Source organism: Rhinolophus ferrumequinum, chromosome X, assembly GCF_004115265.2.
Source record: "Rhinolophus ferrumequinum isolate MPI-CBG mRhiFer1 chromosome X, mRhiFer1_v1.p, whole genome shotgun sequence".
NCBI classification, from domain to species: Eukaryota; Metazoa; Chordata; class Mammalia; order Chiroptera; family Rhinolophidae; genus Rhinolophus; species Rhinolophus ferrumequinum.
The window spans coordinates 116,573,382-116,599,348 of NC_046284.1; the positions used below are offsets into that span (position 1 = coordinate 116,573,382).

The 25,967-nt window shown below is 41.5% G+C and overlaps 1 protein-coding gene across 5 annotated transcripts in view; it reads right to left on the bottom strand.

Annotated features, from left to right (window-relative positions):
- EGFL6 (EGF like domain multiple 6) overlaps window positions 1-8,527 on the bottom strand; it is a 52,193-nt gene extending 43,666 nt beyond the window's left edge. For all 5 annotated transcript variants that reach the window (XM_033111282.1, XM_033111290.1, XM_033111274.1 and 2 more), the window contains exon 1: window positions 8,207-8,527. In XM_033111282.1, the coding sequence (XP_032967173.1) occupies window positions 8,207-8,280 (74 nt within the window). In that variant the 5' untranslated portion in view covers window positions 8,281-8,527. The remainder of the gene's footprint in view (window positions 1-8,206) is intronic.
- Window positions 8,528-25,967: the final 17,440 nt, after the last annotated feature.

Sequence of the window (25,967 nt, forward strand, 5' to 3'; positions counted from 1 at the left end):
CTCACAGAGTTATCAATATGAAGTGCACTTAGTTCCACACTTAGTGAAGCATGTGTTTTAAATGTATAAAATAGGACCACTGCATTCTGGCATATCAAGGATGCATGGTTAAGGCATTGCATCAATCATCAGAATTTAACAGATGTCTGAGTATGAGATTTTATACATTTGGCTCGACTGACCCAACCCCATAGAACCTGATGAATCTGGGGTCATCAATAAAAAGGAGTTCATGAACCTAGAAAGAGAATTCTTGATCTTGGACTGAAACGATCTGCCACCTTGGGAGGTCTGGCTGGGCTGACCAGCTGCTCACTCTCACTCTTGCTCTCCCTCTCGCTCACACATCTCTCTTCCTAAACAATGTTTGGCACATCGAAGGCCCAGAGAACCTGGTCCTAAGGAGGGAAGTATTAATGTAGGCGAGCAAGTCTCTGTGGAAAGGAGGCCCTGAGCTGCGGGAGTCTGAACTAAATGCTAAATTTCCCAGAGTTCCTTTAATGCATCATACAGTTTGCTGTCTACATTGATCAAATTAATCAGAAAATCACCGTCTGCACAGCTGAAGTTAATTTAAAAACATTCCAGTGATTGTGGAAGTAGTATAGAATTTCTTCATGGGATTCCTTATTTTCTGCAAAAATATACTGTGCCGGAATTCTTAGTATGCTTGTTTATGGTCAGGTTCCAGGAAACTTCATGATATTCTCCAAGACAAATTGAGAAGTTAAAACTTCTTTAACTGATGTTTAAATCTGTTTAAATATTGCCAAACAAATGAAATAATTTTTTTTTCTAAATAGGGATAACAAGGTCCAACCATGAGGGGTTTTTTGTTTTTGATTTTTGTTTTGTTTTGTTTTCATCATAGCTCCCAGTATGGCAAGTCCATTGTACCTAACCAGTTAAGATTAATTCAGGGTTCCCATCTATCTTCAAGATACAGAGTCTAAGTCGAACAGGCTCAGGGATACCCCAAATCATCTCACCTTCCTGGATATGTAGACTATCAAGCTCCTCGGTTCTAGTGTGTATTGATGCATTTTCAAATTTCCCACACCATGAGTGGTAGGGCAAAACTTAGCAGAACTGGGAACTTCTCATTGCTTCCTGTATTTCTCTCACTTATCTTCCAAGCTTAGGAGTTAGGTGGAAATTGGGGATGGAGAAGTATGTTAGTTTGGGTTCCCCCCAAACCAGACCATGAGACAAGGATTTGAGTGCAAGTGGTTTATTTATGAGGTGAAGGGAACATCAACAGGGGAGTAGGGAAGTGAAACAAGGAAGGGAAAGTAGTCGAAAAAGCCAGTGTTATCAAGAGAGCTACATTTATTTTCTATCTAATTCATTCATTCATAGTGAACATGGCGGAGAATGATATAAAATGGAGTTAGAGAAATAGGCAAGGCTAGATCAAGCAGGCCCTTTCGCACCATTCTAAATAGAATGGATTTTATTCTTAATCCCATGGAAAGTCACTGAAGGGTTTTAAGGAGAGGGCTGACATGATCTGATTTAAATTTTAAGAGGAACACTGGGATGTGGACTGGAGGGGGCAAAATAAGCTATTGAGGGCATTCAAGTGAGACATGGTAGTGATGTTGATCAAGAATTCAGTTTTAGACGTCCTAAACTCAGTGACACATCCCAATGGATGGGTCAAGAATAGAGAGCCTGGGCTTCATATTTTTAATTCATCTACACATAGATGCATTGAAAGCACTAGGACTGCAAAGATCACCTGGAGAGGGTGTCGATAAGGAATAAAATAGAGTCAGAAACTGATCTCTATGGACATGGGGACCGGTAAAAGAAGTTGAGAAGGAAGGAGGTAACCAGTGTGGCAGAAGGAAAACAAGTGTGTGTGCTGTGTTGCTTTTAAAATACATCCAAAATTTCTGTGATATCCTGCCTTTCAAAAAGTTAAAAATAGAACTATTTTATGACCCAGCAATTCCACTTCTGGGTATGGTATTTATTTGAAGAATCCAAAACTCATTTGAAAAACATACATGCATCCCTATGTTCACTGCAGCATAACTTACAATAGCCAACATATGAAGCAACCTGAGTGCCCATCAATAGATTAGGTAAAGAAGATGTGGTACATTTATACAATGGAATATTACTCAGCCATAAAGAAGAATGAAATCTTACCATTTATAACAATATGTATGGACCTAGAAGGTATTATGCTAAGTGAAATTAGTCAGACAGAGAAAGACAAATACCATATGATTTCACTTATATGTGGAATCTAAAAAACAAAATAAACAAACAAATGAAACAGAAACAGACTCACAGATACAGAGAACAAACTGATGGTTGCCAGATGGGAGGGTGGTTATGGGGGGCTGGGTGAAAAAGGTGAAGGGACTAAGAAGTACAAATTGGTAGTTACAAAATAGTCATGGGGATGCAAAGTACAGCATAGGGAATATAGTCAATAATATGGTAATAACTATGTATGGTGCCAGGTGGGCACTAGACTTATGGGGGGATCACCTGGTAACTTACATAAATGTCTAACTACTATGCTGTACACCTAAAACTAATATAATATTGAATGTCAATCAACTGTAATTGAAAAATAAAATTAGAAAAAAATAAAGCTTAACTCTCCTCCCCTTATGTGGGGCTGTATTTAGTGACTAGTTTCTGACAATGAGAATATGGTGGGAATGAGGGAGGACAACTTGTTAGATTAAGACATAGAAGGCATTGCAACTTCCTCCTTGTTCTCTCTCTCTCTTGGAATTCTTGCTATGTGGGAAGTCAGCTGACAAGTCACGAGGACACTCAAGCAGCCCAATGGAGAGGTCCACAAGACAAGGAGCTGAGGCCTCCTGCCCACAGCCATGTGAGTGCACCATCTTGAAAGCAGACTCTCCAGCCCCAGTCAAGCCTTCAGATGACTGCAGCGTAGGCCAACAATTGGCTGCAACCTTGTGAAAAACCCCAAGCCCCATCCACTTCAAACTGCTCCTGAATTCCTGGCACACAGAAACTGTGTGAGATAATAAATATTGTTTTAAGCCACTAAGTTTTGGAGTATTTTGTTGAATAGCAATAGATAACTAATACACGCGGTGTCCAGAAACAAAGCAAAGAGAATACTTGAAGAGCAAGGTGACGATATTTCTATAGATATTTGCTGCTTTGGCATTTTAATTTTCCATTTATTTTCCTCAAATCTGAGATGCCACGAATTATAAGCACATTATTATTAGGTAGATTACGAAAGAAAAGTTGCTGCCAATTAAACTAAACTATGGCTCATTACCTAAATGACAATTCTGTGCAATTGTGTGATAATTCTGAGCATGAACTGGTCATGACCAGGTTATCTTTAAAGAACACAGAACCTGCAATACTCTGCTTTGCTCTCTATTGCTCTCAGAACAAAGTCCAAACTCTTTGGCTTGGCATATTGGGCTCCTTGCAGCCTGGTTCCAGCCTGCCTTCTTTGCCTCTTGGCAGCCACTGGGCTCATGACCACAGATGCTGGCCAGTCCACTCTGTATCTTGGGCCAAAGCCTTCCTTTTGCATTCCTTTTGCAAATATGTATCTACCCTGCCAGCCATTCATTTATCCCTATGCAATATCTACTACAAATTAAGCACTGGAATACGCCTTCTTCTCCGTTTTATATTAGGTGGACTCACTCACATTCTGAGGCTCACGTCATACTATGTCTTGGAATTCCCCAGCAAGATTAAATCACAGTGGCAACTTATTTTGATAAAACTTCTTTCCCTTTTCTGTCCCTACTAGAACTTCCTGGGGTCACCTCCCAAATAAACCATGCTGACACTCGAATCCTGGTCTCAGAGTTTGCTTCTGAGAGAATGTAAACTTACAGAGGAAGGAAGGAGGGTAGAGATTCCCCAATTATTCTACACATGTCCCTTGACTGTGCTGGGCAAGAGTCAAGCTAAACAGGGTCACTGGTGATAATGTGTGAGAAAGCACTTTGTAAAAATGTCAGCTTATATGTGTTAAATTTTGGGGGGAAATACATTTGGAATACAGGCATACCTCAGAGATACTGTGGGTTCAGTTCTAGACCAGTGCAATAAAGCGAGTCACACAAAGTTTTTTGGTTTCTCAGTGCATACAAAATTATGTTTACCCTATGCCGTAGTCTACTAAGTGTGCAATAGCATTATGTCTAAAAAACAAGGCCTTAATTAAAAAATACTTTATTGCTAAAAAATGCTAACCATCACCTGAGCCTTCAGCCAGTCCCAATCTCTTTGCTGGTAGAAGGTCTTGTTTCAATGTCAATGAAAACACAATATCTGTAAAGTACAATAAAGTGAAGCACAATAAAATGAGGCATGCCTGTATGTGGAATGTCACTGCTCTTAGAGCAGAAGACCAAATCAAATGCAGTTCTTGGGAAATCATCTAATTTCTTCAAGTTTCTCCATCGCATTGTCTGTCAAACAGACACACTACCCATTTCTTAGGGTTGATGAGATAACTGATTGAAATCACACTGCTAAGTGTTGACACATAGTGGTGTCTCAACAATATTTGTTGAATGCCAATCTGGTTTATGAAGGCTAGATAATATACTTATTCTCATTTAATGTTTACATAACCTTGGCTTATGCACATACATTACATATAAATAGGACTTGAATACCTTCTAAGCCAATGAAACTATTGAAATAAGGTTGCTCAGAAAGGACTTCTGTGATATCATTGGACATTTCACGGTCACTATTTCCTAGAAACACTCAACTCTTTAGTTTTGGGTATATTCCCACAAATTCTCATTTTAAGAATAAAGAAATGAATGGCATGGCAGCCATTCACAAATCACTAAAATTATGTTTAAAAATAAAATAAAGTCTAGTCCATAAATCTAAAAACAACAGATTCACAGCTCAGGCTTCCTGTGAAAAGCTGAATAAGCCCCCCCACCCCCCAAGATGTCCACATCCTAATCCCTGGAACCTGTGAATGTCACCTTATATGGCAAAAGGGACTTGGCAGATGTGGTCAAATTAAGGATTTTGAGATGGGGAGATCATCCTGGATTATCTGGGAGAGCCTGGTATAATCTGAAGGGTTCTTCTTAGAGGGAGGAAGATGACCGAGAGTCAGAGAAAAGGCAAGGTGACAAAGGAAGAAGAGATTGGAGTGATGTGGTCACAAGCCAAGGACTGTTGGGAAGCTCTAAAGGCTATATGAGAAAAGGAAGCCATTTTCCCCTGGAGCCTTGAGAGGGAACCAGCCCTGCCAGCACCTTAATGTTAGCCCGATAAGACTCACTTTGGACTTCTGATCTCCAGAACTGTAAAAGAATAAGTTTGTGTTATTTTAAGCAACTAAGTTTGTTGTAAATGCTTACAGTGGCATTTCCTTAATATGGCTCTGAGAAAATTCAATTCTCTATGTAGGGTGTAGTTTGCAGAAAGCAGGACTCTCCCCATGCGTGCGGACCCTCTGCACAAACCCAATCTCCTTCATCTCTCACACTGTTTGTACTCGAATTCAACAGAGAAAAAATATGTAGCAGAAATATGTTATAAGTAGGGAGTTGCTCCAAACTTGAATCTCAAACATAGTGTAGTTAATATATTTATCTTATGTGCCCAAGGCAAAAAGGTGGCAGCTTTAGGACCTGGAACACTGGAGACAAACTTCAGATCAATAAATGTTCCAGACTGATGCTGTTTGATAGAAAAATAATAGCCACATATGGCATTTAAAATTTCCTAGTAGCTACATTTTTCAAAATATGAAACGGATGAAATCAATTTCAGTAACATATTTTATCTAATATCCACAACATTATCATTTCAACATGTACTTACATAAAATGATTAGTGAGACCTTTTATGTTCTTTTTTCATACAAAGTCTTCAAAATCCGATGTGTATTTTACCCTTACAGCACATCTCAACTTGGACGGCCACCTTTCAGGTACTCAAATATTGTGACAAGGGGCTAGTGGCTACTGTATTTACTGTATTAGACAAAGTATTAATAGGTCTAGAGTATCTAAATTGTCCCAATGCCCAAAAGCATAAAAAAGTCTAGGGTTAAAGCCAAATTCTGATGTTTAAGATCACAGAAATGCACACTGCTAATGGTTTCTTCATCTGATGAGTATTAATTGTCTACTATGTGCTAAGCACCATTTAAGAGGCACATAATTTTCTACATCGCTAAAATTATGGTACAGTGTTTCAATTAAAAAAACAACCGGTGCTTGTATTAAAAATCTCTCTCTATAACAGTGACAATTTTTGCTATAAGCTGTGAAACCTCAGGAAATAACCAGTAGACATACTTTTCCACAGTGAATGCCTTGCCTTTTCTGTTAATGTGTTGCCTGTAACTCAGAGTTTGGAGCTGATTAAACACGGCCCTGGGCAGTTCCTGAAGAGCTGACCACTTGACATTTCCAAGCATGCTGCAGATAATAAACACACCCGCTCGTGAACCTGATACCGTGTAAAGAAACCAGGTTTCATATCTTGAAATCTGCAGAATCCTGACACAAATTCTCCATTTTAATATTCTTTGGTTTATTTGGGGGCTTTTTGGCTTTTCATTTAATTCGGTGGCACTTTGAAAGTGACGCCCCTGGAGGCCGGTTTGCCGGCTGCTAATGAACTAGCGATCTCATTTCCAAAGAGCACTCTGTCTTCCTTACGGGGCTTTCTAGCAACACAGGAAGCTCCAACATCCCAGGACAACGTGATTATGAGCGAATGACATCTGCTCACATTTTGATCACGAAAAGGAAATTGAAACTTGTGACCATACATTCTAAGAACCTGGTTTGAGGTTTGTTCTCTTTGAATTTCAAAATCCCTTAATACTGTGGTAGACTCTGACGAAAGGTCTTTTTTCTGTAAGTCAAAGACAGAAGAAGCCTGTACCTTTAAGAAGCCTGTACCACACCAAGGCTCTCAGCCTTTTCTCCCCAGGAATTGTCCAGCTAAAAAAATCTCATTAGCACAGTGATTCTCACTCAGCTGCAGGTGACTCTCCCCCCCACCTCCCACCTCCCACTCCAGGGGACCTTGGGCAATATCTGGGTGTCTGGGGACATTTTTTGGTTGTCACAAGTTGGGGAGGTTGCTACTGGCATCTAGTGGGTAGAAGCCACAGTTGCTGCTGTTAAAAATCCTACAATGCACAGAACATCTCTCCCCCAAAGTTCAATAGTGCCATAGTAGAAAAGCCTGCTCTAGGGCACACCTCAGAAAGCAAAATATCATAGACAGGGAACCAGGAAAACTTTTCCAGTGAGTGGTTCCCCAAAGGCTGCCCTAATGACTGATGAAGAGCAGGGACTCTGGGCCAGACTGCCTGGGTTTGAATGCCGGGGCCATCACCTACTGGCTGTGCCTCCTTGGGCAAGTTACTCCACCTCTCTGTGCCTCATTTTTCTCCTCTACAACAGGCGGGTGATAATAATATTACCTTCCACACAGAGCAGTTATGGGCTTAAAATGGGTCAATAGTCCTAAAGTGTTTAGAACAATGCCAGGCCTAACTACAGCAAGCATTGTATAAGTGTGAATTTACTAAGTGGCTTTGCAGATCTCTGCAAAAACTAAGTTTCAGGGCTTAGAAAAACTTACCGGCAGTAAAGAAATGGCTTCAGTTTCTGAATTGTCATAGCAAGAGGCATGAGTCGATTTCATGTGACAACCATGTCCTTTCTTTCCAGTTCATTAACCCTAATCAGAAAGCCATTGAGTAGAGGGACCCCTCTTCACGGCTGGCTCAGCCCACCAACAGTAAACACTTAGTTCGTGTCGTGTCATCCCCAGTTTCTTTCCCCTCTTTCCCCAGGAAAACTAGTGACTGACAATCAGTTGACGCCCTTCGGATAGGGTGGAAAACACAAAACGGCACAGGCACAGATGCGGTTCACCTACCCACAGGCAGACCCTCACACACCTAGCCCCACAGTTGATGTCTGCAGACGACCAAGCCAGAACGCACCTACCGAGCTGCGCGCAGTCTCCTTTCTCCCGGAACCCACGGTGGGGTACCGCGGATGCAAAGGGAACTAGTTGGTGCAAAGCCCGTGGGTGCTGCGGACCTGGCGCCCTTGTGAAATTCCGTCTCAGCGCGCACACATCCGCGGAGGTGTCCCGAGGGACGGGGGACAAAGAAAAGGGGCCCCATGGGGGAGCGCAGGCGCGGGGCGATCGCCAGCCAGACACTCACCTGGACGCGTTACCCAATCCACCTGCCACCCAGGGGAGCAGCAGTGGGAGCGCGAGTGCCCAGAACGGCGGCATCTTGGAGCGGGACTTTGCCTTGGCCTTCTGCTCCTCCTCCTGCTCCCCGGGAGGGCGCGGGACCTGGACGCAGCGGGGCCACTGCCTCCACTCTCCTTGGCCGCTCCGGGCCTCTGCCCTTCCAGGCGCGATCCCCGCGGGTGGGGCGGGGAGGCCGGCCCTGCAGCTGGGGCACTCGCGGCCTCAGGAGAGGTGGGGGCGCCCTGGCAAGGCGCTCCGCGGCTCGTCTGCGGGTGAAGCGGACCGGGTGCGCGAGGGAGGGCGGGCCGGCTGTGCACATCTGGCTGGGACCCGCCTCCAGCACCACCCGCGCATCCTCCGCGCTCGGTTCATCGAGAAACTTCCCCCAGACTCAGTTCACTTCATTCTCGTCAGTCCCTGCGCATCGCCGTCTCTTTCAGACATGGGACAGGTTTCGGTAATACCTGCACTCAAGGATTTAAGATTTCGTTGAGAAATCAAAGCAGGAACCAAGGATGCTGGTTCAGAATAGCACTTCTGTCCTACTTCCGTTCAGGTTTTGTCCTAAACACCGCACTGGCATCATCTTCTGAACACCCACACCCCTTTTCTCATCTTACCCTTGGTGGCTTCAGATGTCAAATGAGTCTCATGAAGAAGGTAAGAAGGTCTCGTCAAGGCCTTACCAAAACTTTTGAACTCTTCATACCATAACTGCGTTTAGTACTAGAAATATTAAAATTGAAAGGAAAAAATAGAAGGTCTGAACTGTATACCTGCGAATACTGTAAAGCAAATGGTATATAAAATTTGTCTTGGTGAGGGTTTTCCTACAAGCAGACCCTGAGGCAAGCATTGGAGTGGCAGTCGTTTGCTCTGGAAGAGCAGAGAACACTGGTAGGGGACTGAGGGAGTAAACCTGGGAAGGGAAGGCAAACAATAGCAGGTGTGTATCAAGGAATCACGGGGGGCAACTGGAGCTTCGTGGTGCTGCTGGGCAGCTCTCAGAGCCAGCCTCGAACGTGGTTTCCACATGCTCTCACCCCAAAGCCCCCGGGGGTTTTGGCATTTAGACCCCATCTCCATTCTGTCATCGCCTGGAGGCTTCTACCAGGGTGCTGATGCCAGGACTTCTGCTGCGCTGAGGGCAGACAAAATCCCACGGATGCTCACTGGCGTGGTCCGGCCTGGAGGGACCCCACTGGCTGCCACCTCATGCCTAGCAATTGAACTGAATGGAAAATTATGGCTTTGCCCACGCCACTTCTTCCTAAACATTCAGATCCAAAGCACTCTCTCCCCCAAATACACCATTACTCAAAAAAAGTCCTAATAAAACATGATTAGCCTAAAACATGGGGGCCACCCTGCTTTCTTTGCCCTGAGTTATAAAGGGCCAGAGTAGCATCTTGCAAAACATTTATCTGTCATGTTCTAGCTTTGGTTTCAGCATTTTGATGCTGTTTCTCCTTTTTGTTTTTTTCAGAGCCAACTTCCCTTCTGTAGGCTTAAAGGAAGTGATGAACATTACACCAGGAAACTTCCCGAGGAAGTCGAACTCTCCTTGGCCAGCCCACCTAATATTTCCTCGGGAACAAAGCTGCCATCAGGTAGTATGAGGAACGGAGAAGGAACCTCGAAATGATGTGTTGCCAGGTTGAATGCAAATTGCCACGTAGAGGCAGGTGTTTTTAATACCCACACTGGTGTTGCCCACTTTGAAGAGAACTGCTCTTCGGGGGACCCTACTCCATCTACAAAGCAAAAACAATCTTTGATCAGAAGCTCATAAAATCGTCCACACCTTTTACAGGCCTCCATTCCCCCCCACCCCCAATCTATTTCCACTTAGCCCCCTGCGTAGAACAGGTGTGATGGGATAGTTTTGCACTTTCTGAATATATACACGATGCACATATAAAACTTTGAACACTTATGATGTGCCCGGTGCTGAGATCCAAAACTCATACTGAAATATCAGCACCAGAAGCAAAGCACTGTTGGATGAAAGAGCTGGGTGGAAGAGTATCTGAGCCAGAGTTTTTAAATTCAATACAAATTACCGGGGGGGGGGGGGGGGGGTTGGGGACCTGGGGGAGGGGGACTTGTTAAAATATAGGTTCTGATTGTGTAGCTCTGGAGTGAGGCCTGAGTCTTGACTACTAAAAAGACCCCAAGTGATACCCATGCTGCTTTTCTGAGAACCACTTAGGGTAGCAAGGGTCTAGAGATCACCTAGATCGGTACTTCTCAAGTTCAGCTGGGAAGCTGTGAAACTACTGATGCCTGGGCCCCTCACCTCAAGAGATTCTAATGTCTGGACGATGGCTTGGGTGTGGGGACGTTTTGGAACTCCCCAAATGGTTGTAATGGAGAACCAAGATTGAGAACCATTGATCTGGACCAACTCCGACATTTTACAGATGGAAACACTCAGCTCCAGCGTGTGGAGCACCTTACCCAAGGTCACACACAGGATGAGCTCATGTCTCTGTTTCCATCACATAGTCTTCTCCCTCAAACTTCATGATGTTTTCTTGATCACCATTGCTACTGGAGAAGAGCGGCACCTCTTCTTAATCTTCTATATTTATTGTAGCCCAGTGATGTTCTAGAAATGTATGCGTTTTCCTTGTCTGTTTTTTTCCATTCCTTCTTGTTTCATGAAAGGAGCCCATGAAGTGTAAGACTCTCGATGCAGACACTGCTAATTTCTGTATGGGAAAGTGTATCTTGAGATATAAACTGTTTTTCATCATTCTGTGCCTGTCAAGGACACAGTTCTTGGAGCTCTATGGTAGAAGCAAACATCCCAACCACATTTCAGTCTTCCTTCACTTCCTTCCCCCCTCCTTCCTTTCTTCTCTGTCCTCTCCCTCCATTCTTGCTCAAACATTGATCTGGAACTTACAAAGTGCCAGGGCTTGTGCTGGGCAGTGGGGACTGCTTGGTGGAAATGTATCCACCAGATAGTTCCTTGTTCTTTTTTCTCTCCCTGATGACCTGGGCTGGAAAACTAACACATGGTTCTTAGAATGTCTGGTCTTCTTTAACATAATGAGTCTCACCTCTTGGGAAGAATCACTAAGGTGAGTTTAAAAGAGAAAAAAAAGACACCTTGATTCATTTTCCCCTCAAATGTTGCCAGTTCTTAGAACTCTTCACAGGCTCACTGAGGAAGAAAAAGAAATTGATATCTGTGAATGATTACTACATACATGCTAGACATTTTATAGAGAGTAATTATTTACTCTTGACAACATTTATAAGATAGGTATTATTACACCATTTTACAGATGAGGAATGTGAGGTTTAGAGCAATCAAATTATCTCGTCTAAGGTCACCTACCAACGTAAGAGAAAGAATATAGATTTTGAAGTCAGACCTCATTGGAGATTAATTTTGCCATCAGATTTCAATTTTCATAGCAGATTCATAAACTGGTGGTGGTGGGGTGGGGTCAGTTCACGACCAGAAACAGTGAATAACATTTTATATATGGGGGGAGTATGTTCTGGTGAGAAATAACATGGCTTTCATCTGATTTTTAAGGGAGTCTATGCCTTCCTTTAAATGTCATGACTATACAGAAAAATCCCCTTGGTGTGAATTAAATATTATTGTCTGAATGTTAGCTCCCTTGATTTTAACCAAATTCATAAGTTTCCAACTTAAGGCATTCAATCATCAGGGGCTTTTCTTTTTGTCTCTATTGGGAGTAGGTATGGCTTGAGTCCATCCTGTATACTTCCTTCCTGTTCCATGTGTAAATATCCTTTGCTATTTTCCTGTTCACAATTGAATGTAATAATAACTTGGCATACCTCTCTGCAAGCCTTGTCTATTTATTTTTTTCCTACATAAAGCCTATATAATGATTTGTGAGAACTAAACACAGGCAATTATGTTTAGATAGGCCTTAAAAATAAAGTCTTTCTCAAAGTCACTCCAACTTAATTTGGGAAAGTTTGGTTGAGAAATGTTCTGTGGACTGTAAAATTAGAACTACATTTGAGATCCCTTTTAAAGAAGAAAAATAGTGGCATTGCTAAAACAAATTCTTCTTTTCTTTCTTTCTTTCCTTTTTTACATATATACCTCCCTCCCTAATTTCAAAAACTCCTCATACACGGTTTACAGACTTATTCATTCCTTTAACAAACAATTATTGTACCCATGTCAATCATGTGCTGGACACTGTGTTTGACTGGGATAAAAAGATGAATAAGACATAATCCCTTGCCCTCGGTAACAGAAATGTAAATATATTATCAGAATTAATGGCATAAGTGTTAACAGAAGTACTTCAGGGTGCTGTGGAAACAAGGGAGGGAGAAGATAAATTCTTTGTGTTCCATACACATACACGTGAATGTTTGACCCTGTTTTATCCCCTACTTTCATGAATCATTTTATAAAACAATTTTTAGATGGCAAGATTTTTAGAAAATAGAAAATCTTGCTAATTGTATTTGTTCAGATACCAACTTGCCCCAAACCACATTTTCCTGACCCACAGTTCTGCTACTCTGGAGTGAGGCAGCATTGTTTGGTAAAAAGAGCAGGACCGGAAATGAGGACAATCAGGATTTAGTTCATGGTTCTACCAAGTAATTTCCTCAACTTGGGCAAGCCAGTTCAATCTTGTTAGGCCTCACTTTCTACATCTATATCATGCTTGCAAAAGATTCTGGATCCTTAAGTGTCTTCCTCCAAAGTTCCATGATTCTAACATTTTCTTGGACAGGAAAGTAGAAAAAAACAATCAGCTATGACCCAAAATACTGTATTTGAAATTGCAAAGTTGGGTTAATTTCAGCAAATAAGGAATCTTGATCCAATGAATAAATGGATGGATAAATGAGTGAATGAACTGGGTTTTTTTTTTTCATATTGTGGCTAAGATGCATCCTGCTTTTCTTCTGGCTCTGATTCCACATACTCTGTGAGGTCTTTTACATACATACATGAATTTCTTGAGTACCCACTGGGTGCCAGGCACCACACGTGGGCAAGTTGTATAGCCTCTCTGTGTTTCCTCATCTTTAAAATAGGAGGTAACAATATCTACCTCGCAGACATATTTTAACCGTTCAAATAAAATCTCCATGAAAGCTGGGACGGTGTCCCTTTGCTCACCTTTGTATCCTTAAGGCCTGCCATCGTGGCTGGTGTATACAGTAAATGCTTGCTAAATTAATGAATGATGGATGAGTGAATGAGTATTTGTTGAATGAATGAGACAAAACGTGGCCATTATGGTTATATACACTCCTACTCAAATTTCTGTACTTCCCAAGACTTGCACCTCCCTAAGTGTTTTGTCACCTGATCTATAGGGTGCCCCAGTCCTTGCACTCTTATTCTCCAGGGCCCTGTCTCTCAGATGGCATTTCCGTCTATATCTGCTCTACTGGTTAGGATCCAGCTTGCAAACGAGATGTGGCAGATACTGGCTAGATGCACACCAAAGATACTTTTCTTCCTAGTATACAGCTAGACTGTATCTCCTAGACTCCAGGCATTTCGGTAGGATTTGAACCAATGGAATGAACCAGAACTGAAGAACACTATTTCCAGGCCTGGTCCCCTAACGCACATGGGACCCTCTACTCAGGCTCTTCTTTCATAGGTCACCCAGATGAACAGCATCCTGGGGGGTGCTGAGGACAACTTCAAGGACAGCAGAGCTATAAACAAGATGGAAGGACCTGGGATCTCCATGTCACTGCTTGGAGGAGAGCCACATGCATTCCTTAGACTGCTCCGAGAGTGAGAAAGCAGCTTTTATTGTGTTAAGCCACTGAAGTTGTGGGGTTGTTTGTTATTACAATGAAGCTACCCTGACTATTACACAAGCGAATCTGTCTCTGGTTATCTTTAGCAGAAAAGAAATTGATGGGAAAGATATTGGGTAGGTAACAGAAAGTATAGGAAGACTGAAATGCCAGTTTGGAAAACGGACAGAAGCCAAGGGAGTGTAGGAAGTAAGAAACACCCCAAGGTAAGCCTCAGAAGAGACTAGTCAGTTGTTGCTGTGGCCGCTGCTGGGAGGGGCACTTGACAATGGCCACTGGGAGGGACATAATTTCTCAAGTGTTCCAATTTCAAGTCCTGCTAGGAGGGTACCTCCAACGAGCTAAGCTTAGGAGGTAGGAGTCCAAGCTCTAGCTGCCAGGTGTCATGGAGAGTGAGGTTTGCTTAGACCTGGTTTCTCAGCCTCAACATTACTGACACTTGGGACAGATAATTCTTTGTGGTGGGGCCGTCCTGTGCATTGCAAGATGTTTAGCAGCACCCCTGGCCTCCACCCACTAGTTGCCGGTAGCATCCCTCCCTCCAGTTGTGACACCAAAAATGTCTCCTGATTGCCCAATTTCCCCTGGAGGGATGGAGCAAAATCACTCCCAGTTGAAAACCACTGCCATAGAGGAAAGGCTCCCACTAAGCTATACACGTGGTAGATTTCTGAACAGAGGAGGCAGCGAGGCATGGCCCGACTGCATCAGAGTGTACTGAATCGGCCTTACAGCAGGCACCAGCAGTGCCCACCACACTTAGCATCTCCACGTCCACGCAAGCCAGCGCCACGTCAGCCGCTCACACGATGGCCTCTTTGGCTGCTGGAGGCTGCAGTGCCCACACAGAGCAGATTAGAAGTGCCCAGGAACTACGAGCCACCTTGCAGCGGCCAATGACTAATGAGAGCTGGTAAACAAACACCCTAGCCTCCTCCTGCCTGGGTTAACACAGTGGGGTAGCACTGGCTGCTGGGTTCTCCTGGGATTCAACTCCAGTCGCCTACCCACAGTGGGAACTCACTGCAGACACACCTTTTATGGTTTCCTTCCCCTCAGTCTTACCTACCCTCTTGCTAACCATTGTTTCCTAGAATCACCTATAAATAATTTTCATTCATATTTATGTCTCAGGGGCTGCTTCTGAGAGGCAGGGGCTTCTGAGAAGAACAAGGCTAATGAGTAAGAAGGGAACAAATGCTCAGGGATTGGGTGGCCCCAGATATATCTGTATGTGAAGCTACACCGAGGAGATCCATATATATCTATCTATCTGTGTGTTTCTCTATATATACATACATAGATATCTGTTAAGACAGAGGGATTGCAATAGTGGCACTAAATCTTCTATTTTGAGGTATGGATCTCTTGTATAATTTGATTTAACCACTGTGATTTAGCTTGGGACTTTTTTTTTTCCATTTTTTTTTAATTAATTAATTTATTTTTTAAATTTATTGGGTGACAATTGTTAGTAAAATTACATAGATTTCAGGTGTGCAATTCTGTATCACATCATCTATAAATTACATTATAGCTTGGGACTTTTTGAAAGCTTTTCTTTCTCCGCTTCCTTTCCGCCAGGCCTTAATGATTCTACTTGCTGTATATTTACTACGCAGACCAGTTTCAATGTTTCTATTGACTTCAGCCCAGTGCTTGCATTGTGACTTTGGAGAGGTTTTGCATCTGTATGGGATCCACTCTCCTGGCTCCAACTTAAATCTACACGACATATGCAAAGGTTGAGATAACCAGCTTAACTGCACCTTCCCCCACTCCAACAGACAAAGCCGAACTCAATAGAAAATTCCACTACAGGCCGAAGCAATTTACATCCTGGTTGGAAAATATAAAACTTGAGATGAAACAAAGATTCAGTGCAGTAGTTTGCAGTAGTTTCTAGAAGACTTTGCCCAGCCGACCCTCCTCTTACTTTAATAAATCTTCCTTCTATATTGCTACCTGACTCATGACTTCCTTCACGGCTCGAAAGCAAGCAGACACAACAATATCTCTATATCTAGATACATATATAACCTTATCTCTATCACTGTATCCATAATTGTATCTCTATCTCTATAACTAAATCCATGTCTGTCTATATCTATACATCTCTAACTATATATCATTATCACTATATCTATATCTGTCTATGTATAATTCTACCTACATATCCATAACTACCTCTATCACTCTATCTGTAACTATATCTATAACTATGTATCATATCTATATCTATGTCTATAACTCTATCAATATATATATCTATTTCTATAATTATATCTACATGTATAAATCTGTATGTCTCTCTCTGTTTCTCCATCACTGTATCTATATCTATCACTATCATTCTCTATCTCAAGTTAGTTTTATGATCCTTCTGTCCCTTTAAGGCCTGGATCTACTTGCTGCCCTCCATCTCTATGAGACTCTCTGGATCCTTCTAATGTACTTACTTTGAACTTGAGCTAGTTTGTTTCCTATATCCAGAGGAGTCCTGATTAACATTACCCATTCCGGCTCCTACTTTTTGCAGTCTGGCCAGTCGGCACTGACCATTTCAAGTAAAGAAAAGAAGAGGTCCATTTATATCAAACAAAGAATGTTAAGATAGAAGATATGTTTGTGATCATGTGGTCCAGGCCTCCTATTTTACAGATGAGAAGGCAGGTGCAGAGAGGTCCCAGCTTCCACCTGGAGTCAACCTTAAGATTTTAGAGGTAATAGGATATGGAAATGGGGATAGAATGAGGGTGCCTGATCAGTGTTCTTCCTGCCACCCAGATTCTGTTCATCAGGAAAGTGAAATGCACTGAAGAATCAAAAGACACCTCTTCTTTTAAAATCTATTGTAGCACATACTATTAGGGTCTCACCCATATCTTTTTGGCATTTTCCACTACCGTAGTCCCCCTGCATCCATACGGGGTAGGGTCCAAGAGCCCCAGTAGATGCCTGGGGATAGTACCTAACCCTATATACACTGTTTTTTTCTATACATACACACCTGTAATAAAGTTTAATTTATAAATTAGGTACAGTAAGAGATCAACAACAATAACTAATAATAAAATACAACAATTATAACAGCATACTGTACTAAAAGTTATGTGAATATGGTCTCTCTCTCTCTCTCAAAATCTTATTATACTGTGCATACCTTTTCACTTAAAGGAGGCACTTTATGCTTCTCTTTGGCATATCCGAATTACCAGCATTACTACTCTTGCATTTTGGAGCCATTATTATGTAAAATAAGGGTGACTTGAACATAGGCTCTGTGATACCGTGACAATGGATCTGATAACTGAGTAGCTACTAAGTGACTGAGGGGCAGGGAGCATCTACAGCGTGGAGACTCTGAGAACAGGGATGGTTCCTGTCTCAGGAGGGACCAGAAGATGGTGCAAGATTTCATCGCATACTCAGAACGGCGCGCAATTTAAAACTAATGAATTGTTCCTGAAACTAATAAAAAAACATTATTCAAAAAAAATCAAAAACAAAACACCGAATGAATTGTGTATTTCTGGAATTTTCCATTTAAGGTTTTCAGATCGCCATTCACTGTGGGTAACTGAAACTGTGGAAAGGAAAACTGAGGATAAGTGGGGACTACTATAATTGCCAAAGGCTGCTTATCCCTTGGACACTTGCAACTTTTTGTCTGAGGGATTTTTAGCCACTGATGGCAACCCTAAACCAACGATAGACAGGGATATGGTGACTCAACATGCCAGCCACCTCGCCTTGTGAGAACTCTGAGGGGTTTTACCCAGTCTCCCAGGGTTCACCAGTGGGCTCGCGCTCCAGGTGCCCAGAATGGAACTGGCTTCGTAAGGTACTCTTTTTTCACTTCCTTCTCTTCCCTGTCTCGCTTTCCGTTTCCTTTGCCAATATTTCCTGGGATCACCTTCCACATAACCTACTGGCATTCCCCTCCTGGCCTCCGGGGAACCCCAAATAAGAGGCCTATATCGTCTGGTAGAAACAATTTCCATCTGAACTTTGAATTACATCTTATAGCAGATTTGGACAGGGAATCCCCTTTTAAGTTCATTGAACATAAATGTTATTGTATGTGTGAGCTCTGAGGTTCCCCATGGCCAGTTTGAGAACTGAACAGTGGGGTATTCTGTTCTTCTTTAGATGGATACATGGTTGTTTCAACATGATGTATCCATTTATCCTAGACTGACTGTAGCCAAGGGGATAAAACCTATAAGTCTAATCCTTACCTCATTGCTTGGCCCCAGATCTTTCATTTTACTGAACTTGTAAACATGTGTTATTTTTCTTGTATAGTGTGAAATATGTATGGTGTGAAAGTGAAGAAAACATGTCTTTTCAATTTTGTTCCCAGTACAACAAAGTACACTATAAATTCCCCAAATGACAGATTTATCATGTAGGTAAATTTTAGTATTTCATTCTTTTGTCAAACTCATGGATTTTCCTGCTTGGATGTCAGGAACAAGAATTTATGTAACTGGAAGTTTATGATAGAAACACAATGTACTTATTATATATTTGCTAGATAGCTATCTTTGCTAAACAAAAAAAGAATATGTAATAGTATTTTGTTGATGTTAAACAATCTTCAGATTATTACATAAGATAACCCGTGTTTGCTACTGGGCTCCATTAAGATAAATTAATTACTAAAACATTTTATATGATTGTACATATTCAAGAATTAATAATACAACATAGATCTTCTGGAAATACTTGACTGTATGTAAAATTTACTGTTAAAAAGTTGATTTTCTTTGCTCTTTCATTCAACAAAGGTTTACCCAGCACCTATCTATAAGACAGAGCATAGAACAAGAGAAAATTCCTCTCTAAGAGAACTTCCTTATAATAAAGGAAAACAGAAAATAAACAAGTAGATAAATATACAAGTAATATAACTTATGCTTTTAGTTATAGAAATTTTGTTTTAGTAAGTTGATCATCCTGTTATATACATAGGCCCTTTTCTTAATTTGGCTTTAGAATCACAGAAAAACAACAAAATTGGAGATTGTAGTGAAGTCATTGGGCCAGGTTTAGCTTTACACTTCATTTAGCTAAACTACACTTGCTCTCTAAAATATGTCTTTCAAAGCAATATTTTTAAAAAGATTTTTTTTTTAAGTAGCAAAACATTCTTTTGGATAAACGGGGAGGGGTATTAATTATAGCATGTGTGACTTGCAAGTGTGACATCGGAGCTCATGCGAAACAGCTGTACAAAGCTTAATATTACTAAGTTCTGATGATCAATGGATCATTCAACATCAGGAAATACAGAAAAATAATACAAGTGCAAACTTCAGCAATACAGCAGTACAAAATCTCCTTCTCAAAGGAGGGGAAATGCCTCGATCATAGTTGTGCTATATTGTTGAGTTTTGCTTCCAGTTGGGGAGCTAAGTGAAGAATCTCCTATTTCCTATTGCTCTTAAGGAATTGAACCAGAGACCTGACCCAGACCTGCTAATGGGTGTCCTTGATGTCAACAATATTACTGAAGAGCAGTGTAGCTCTGACCTCATCACCCTGGATTTTGCATGACTTATTTTCCTGTCATGAGAGAGTCCCAAGCATGTATTTGTGAGATCAAATATAGCTGGATTTCTAAGACTCAGAAATCTAGTTATCCAGCTAAAACTACTACTTATTCTTGGTAAAGGTGAATCACTGGATGGCAGTATTTCCAATATGAGACCTTTAGAAAGTTTGTATTCTGATCAGTGTAGGTGCAAACAGATACGAGACAGCACCTTTGAAAGAGGTGGGTCAAAGCCTGCCACCCATGGTTTATTCTCTTCCGGTGCCTTTTCCTTTCTGTCCAACTCAGATTGATTCCAGGCCAACTGAAAACTCTGGTTTCCATTCTTATTCATAAAGGCATGGGCATAAGAAATGGTAAATTATAAGACAAGTGTTGGAAAACAAACTTCTAAAGAAGTAGATCCCATTTGATCTGGTATCTTCCATCTTAATTTGTTTTGATTTTATTTTATGACAAAATTTCAGAGATGGACAGGACCTTGTGAATGACCTGGGTCATTTTCACAAATACAGAACTGAGGTTAAAGCCCCACCTCTTACTAGCTGTACCATATGAGTTAATTTTTTTCTTAATTTTCTCAGCTGTGAAATAGGAAGAAGCTACCCACTAGAGTCATTGTGAACTTCAATGAGTTCATACAGACCCAGCCCTTAGAATGGTGCTGGGTACAAGAATGTTAGATGTCAGTGGGTTGGAATTGATTTTTATGAGATGTGTCCAAGGCCCACGACTGAAGAGTGGAAACCAGAGTTTCAGATCCCCGCTGTGTAACACCACACTGTGACCCACCATCAAAACTAACACTGGTTTTGGAGTTTGGGGTCAAATAGAAGTTAATCTCTCAGTTATATTATTGATTAGCATACCAAAGAGGTATGCATTTTGGAAGGCCTAATTTTCTGCATAATGACAAACAGAAAGCCAGTATGTATTGCAAGAATTCCGCTAACGCTTGCTAACATAAAAAGCTTATTAAAAAAGACATCCTGTTTGGCCTCTTGTTTTCTGTAATAAACCCACTAAAGTTTTCTTCTTTCAGCTATGTAAGATCCCTAACACTCAAAAACACGCCAATGGTAAAAATCAGTCAAAAAATATGTTTTATGGTACGGTGGTGTACAGAAACACTTGTGCTTCAATGAAAAGCAATGCACTGTTTAGATCGCACCCTTCCTGGTTTTCAGATTCTGGCCTTGCATTGTCTTTGAGCTATTTTACTCCAAGTTGTAGATGACTGGTAACAATGTAAAATAATTTATATCTATAGATAAGTACATCCTGTCCCTTAGAGGTTCAAGTGACTTCCCTCCCCCATGGAGGAAGAGGCCATTTGCAAATTCATTTTAAAATTCTTGCTCTATATATGTATCTGTTTCTTTGGTTTCTCCTTTGAATTACCTGTAATAGCATACTAGTTCCCACAGTAACGAGTTAAATAAAATCTTTAACATAGGTTCATCTTATATCTTTATGAGTCATGATTTTGCCCTTTTTGAAAATTATCCTTAAACCGTGAAAAAAATCAGAGCTAACAGATTTTATATACATATAGCTTAAATATTTGAAAAATATAAGTACATATAGTACAAAATGTATTTTTTAAATATGGGGTTTCTTTATTTGTGGGGCACTGGTTTAATAACTAAAACATCCCCAGTTGCTGTTGCTCTAGTCTTTATTACTTTCATCAACTTGGATTCCCAAACCAGTTTAGCTTTTTTTGGGGTCACAATTTATTTCCATTTATCTCCAATAGAATTCTTAAATTTGAAGAAAACAAATATGTCTCCCACTCAAATTTATTCAAATAGAAATACTGAAATTCAATTTAAAAATCAATATATCAGGACCACCCATGTTGACAGGGAGGGCTATTAAAAAATTAAATGGCAATGATGAGGGCAAAGTGATTTCTCATCAGAGAAGCCAAAAATGACTAACATGATACCGCTAGCAATTATTCTTTTTTTTTCTCTACTAGATCACCAGTTTATTCTGAAAGGATATACCTGAGGAACATACAGATGGAAGAGATGCATGGGGCAAGGTGTGGGAAGGGGTGTGGAGCCTCGTTGTCCCTCTCCCCCCCAGGGCACCACCCTCCTCAAATCTCCATGTGTTCGCCAACCCAGAAGCTCTCTAAACCCTGTCCTTTTGGGTTTTTATGAATGCCTTATAACATAAGCATGGTTGATTAAAAATCGTTGACCACTAGTGATTGAGTCAACCTCCAGCCCCTCTCCTCTCCTGGAGGTCAAGGCCAGGTGGTGGGATGCGAATCTCCAATCCTCTCTTCACACTTGTTGGTTACCCTGGCAACCAGTCTCCATCCTTTGGGCTTTCCACAAGTCACCTTATTAACATAAGAAGATACCTTTTCCGCTCTCATCACTTCAAAAATTCCAAGGTTTTCGGAACTCTGTGCCAGTATTGAGGACCAAGACCAAATATGTTTTTCTTATTACAACTCACAATATGTCACTGGGGTTGGCTGTTAGTTGGCATTTATCATTAAGCACACAGTGGGATTTTTCTTATAGGAGAGAACTATCTTTTGATATCACCACTTATTAGCTATGTGACCTTGAACAAGTAACTTAAACTCCTTGTGATTCTGCTTCCTCGACTTTAAAACAGGGAAATTTTTGTATCTACCCATAGAGCTGTTGTGAGATTGAACTATTTTATTTATGGGAAGGGCTAATAACAGATTGACACAGAGTGAGTGACTTACAAGTATAGTAGCAATTATTCTTACTACTCCAACGTGTGTTTCTTTTTCAATACCACCAAACAATTAACTCAGTTCTCTGCACACAATGACTGGATGACCCACAAATTTTACTCCATTCTGACACTATCTACTTGGAGATAGCGGCAGATCCCACAGGTTAAGGGCTCAGTTCTGCAAGACTGCCCCCACCTTCAGACGCCAGTTACAAGTCCAGGTTGCCAGCTGTGCTTCTGACCAACTGGCTATTGATCAGAGGTTCCCATAACCCCCTCCTTGGATTGGATTAATTTGCTAGAGCAGCTCTCAGAACTCAGAGAAACATTTTACTTACTAGATCACTGGTTTATTATAAAAGGATATAACTCAGGAACAGCCAGATGGAGAACCATGAGGCAAGGTATGTAGGAAGGGGCGCGGAACTTCCACACTCTCTCTGAGCTCGCCACTCTCCCCAGATCTTTATGTGTTTACTCAGAAGTTCTCCGAACCCGTCCTTTTGGGTTTTTATGAAGGCTCTATCACATAGGCATGGCTGATTAAATCACTGGCCATTGGTGACTGACTTTAGTCTTCAGCCCTTCTCCGCTCCCTGGAGGTCAGGGTATGAGTTCAAGCTCCAGTCCTCTAATCACCTGGTTGAGAACCCTGGCAACCAACCCACATCTTTAGACTCTTTCTAAAAGTCACTTCATGAACATAACAAAAGACAATTTTGTTGCTCTCATCACTTAGGAAATTTCAAGGCTTTTAGGATCTCTCTGTGCCAAGAACTGGGCTGAAGACCAAATATATATTTCTTATTATAAATCACAATATCACACTATCATTTTATCCTTGTGGACAAAGTCAAGGCAATTTTGTAGGTAATTTAGACCAAGAGTACTTTTTTTTGGAGTTTGGTGGGGAGGGTTTGGATTTGATTATATAAGGTGACCAACTCATCTCAGTTTGTTTAGGACTTTTTGGTTTAACACCAAAAGTCCTCAGGCCAGGACAAACTGAGATGGTTGGTTGCCCTAAGTTTGAATTACCAAAAAAGGCTAACTATATTGAATAAAATCATATTAAGTTTTCTTTTATCTTCGTATTATAGTAGAAAAAGCATGGGCTTTGGAATTCGACTTGGGCTCAAATTCTTATCAGCTGTGTGGCCTTAGGAAAATTATTTAACCTCTCTGGTGCCCAGGTTAATGTGGATAACAGTACTTGACTTCCAAGATGGTTTTGAGAATTAATGTACAATAATAATGACGATAACAATAACAACACAACAAACAAAAGCAGCAGCAGCTCCCCTCTGTGGAGTACTATGGGCTGGGTACTGGTCTGAATCTTTTTCCTGAATTAATTGATTTAAACCTCCTTCCTCACAGCAACCCTAAGAGGTAGATACTGGTGTTAACCCCATTTTACAGATGAAGAATCTGAAGCACAAAGACGTTATGTGACTTGCCCAAGATCACACTGCTAATAAATAGCAGAGCCAGGGTTCTGATCATGAAACTGGGGCCAGGTAAATTGAAGAGACCTCTGGGGTGTCTAACAGGCCGCTAAAAATGCAAGCTGCAAGCTCACAGGAAAGGTCAGAGCTCAGACTCATGATATGAGAGTGATTTTCACTGACCAACCATGTCTAAGGAGGGCAGGAGAGGAAATGGTCTTGTGAAGAAGGCTGAATAGAAAAGCTTGAGGAAGGTAAGAATGAAAAAAAAAAAAGGAAACTTTCAAGAAAGTAGTCAACCATGTCAACCAATTCAGTGAGATCAAGGATGGTGATTCAAAGGCCATTGGACTTGGCAGGCAGGCCCCGGAGGCTTTCTAGTGCAGTTCCAGGGGACTCAGGCAGAGGAATCCAGCTTATGGGCAGGTTCTGGCGGGTTCTCCGTTAGAACCACATGGCAACCTTTACTGAAACTATGAGTTAAACCCCAGGATTTCTTCTCTCCAGAGATTCTGCTTAACTTGATCAGAGCTGGATTTCTGGCTTTTGGGTGTCAGTGTTTTTCTGAAAGCCCCTATAGTGATTCTAATGTACTAATATGCCACTAAGTAAGAGCAGTGGGTCAGGAAGAAGTGAAGGAAAAGGTGCAAGTAACTCTGTGAACAAATTTAAAGGAAGAAGAAAGACACCTTGATTGATGACAACAGCAAGTATTCACTATGAGCTCCTACTATGGGCCAAAGTCTCTGTAAACCCTTGGCATACGCTTTGCATCTGACCATCAGAACAGCCTATGACAACAAATATCGCCCAACCAACGCTGAAGGAGGAGTCTGCTTTCCATGGTGGTGGTCAGGCCCCGCCCTCTGATGCAGATTATTCCAGAGAGGTTCTGTTTATCAAGCTTGGGCTCAGCTCAGCTGCTTGTTGTGCATAAACAAAGATGAACAGGATCACAAATCTCCAAATCTGTATCTTCCATGACTGCCCCACCCCACTCCTCACCCTGGTCATTCTCCCGAAGGAAATGGGGTACTCAAATCATCTGAGGCAAACATTCGCGTTCCATCTTGTCATCACTGGCTAGCGCTAGCTCCTACTCTGGTCTAGGATATACATAATCCTCAAGAACTCCTTTTGCTTAAGACCTAGGCTAATGCAGACCTACACAATTTAGCCTCCAAGAGGAACGTGCTTTTCTGAGAGGGAGGCAGCCCAAGAGCTTTGGCTGCAGGGGTTCAAAGAGAGTAAGGAGAGTGACAGAAAAGAAGATCCCACGGAGTGGGAGCTGGCAAACTTGTTCTGTAAAGGATCTAGTAAACAATTAGGCTTTGCGGGCTGTATGGCCTCTGTCACAACTACTCAACTGTGCTGTTGTAGTACACAAAACAGTTACAGATGACACATAAATGAATGTGTGGCTATATTCCAATAAAACCTGAAATTTCAATTTCATGTGATATTGATGTGTCAAGAAATATCTTTCTTCTTTTGATTGTTTTTCAACCATTTAAAAGTGTAAAAATTATTCTTGGCTCTCAGAGTGTACAAAGTCAGGCTGTGGGCAGAAGGTGGCCCCTGGACCCTAGTTTGCTGATCCCTGCTATACAATGAAGATCATTACCCCACCCCGTTATGTTTATTTGCTATTTCTGCCATTGCACGTCTCCACACCTTAGCAGACCGGCCTTGATGTGCGATCTGAAAAGCCCATTTTGTCCTCAACTATGACGAGTTCCTCTTTGTTGGAGTAATAGTTGGAAGAGACCTAACTTCCCGTGGCAGTTACATTGTGTGACCAAATTGGTCACTGTTTGGTGGAATTTTAAATTTTAAAAAATTAAATTGCAAACGAAGGAAGATATTTCCAAAAATTTAATGAAGTCATTCCAAGTAGACACTTTTTTTTTCAACTTGAACCTAAACAAAAAACATTCTGGAAACTGAACCTTAACTAAATAAGTATGCCATCTGGTCTGAATTTTTGGAGAAAGAAGATAGGGAAAACACCAAGACCACTCAACATTTATCTGTGGAAAGTCCTCAGAGACAGAACAGTAGTTGAACCAAAGTGCAAGTTTCAAACATTTAACTGAGTGAAACATTTGGGGTGTGAGGGCGCCATCAGGGATCATAGGCAATGCTTTATTTCCTGTCAAAATGCCTTTCCCACTGCACAGTCATTATAG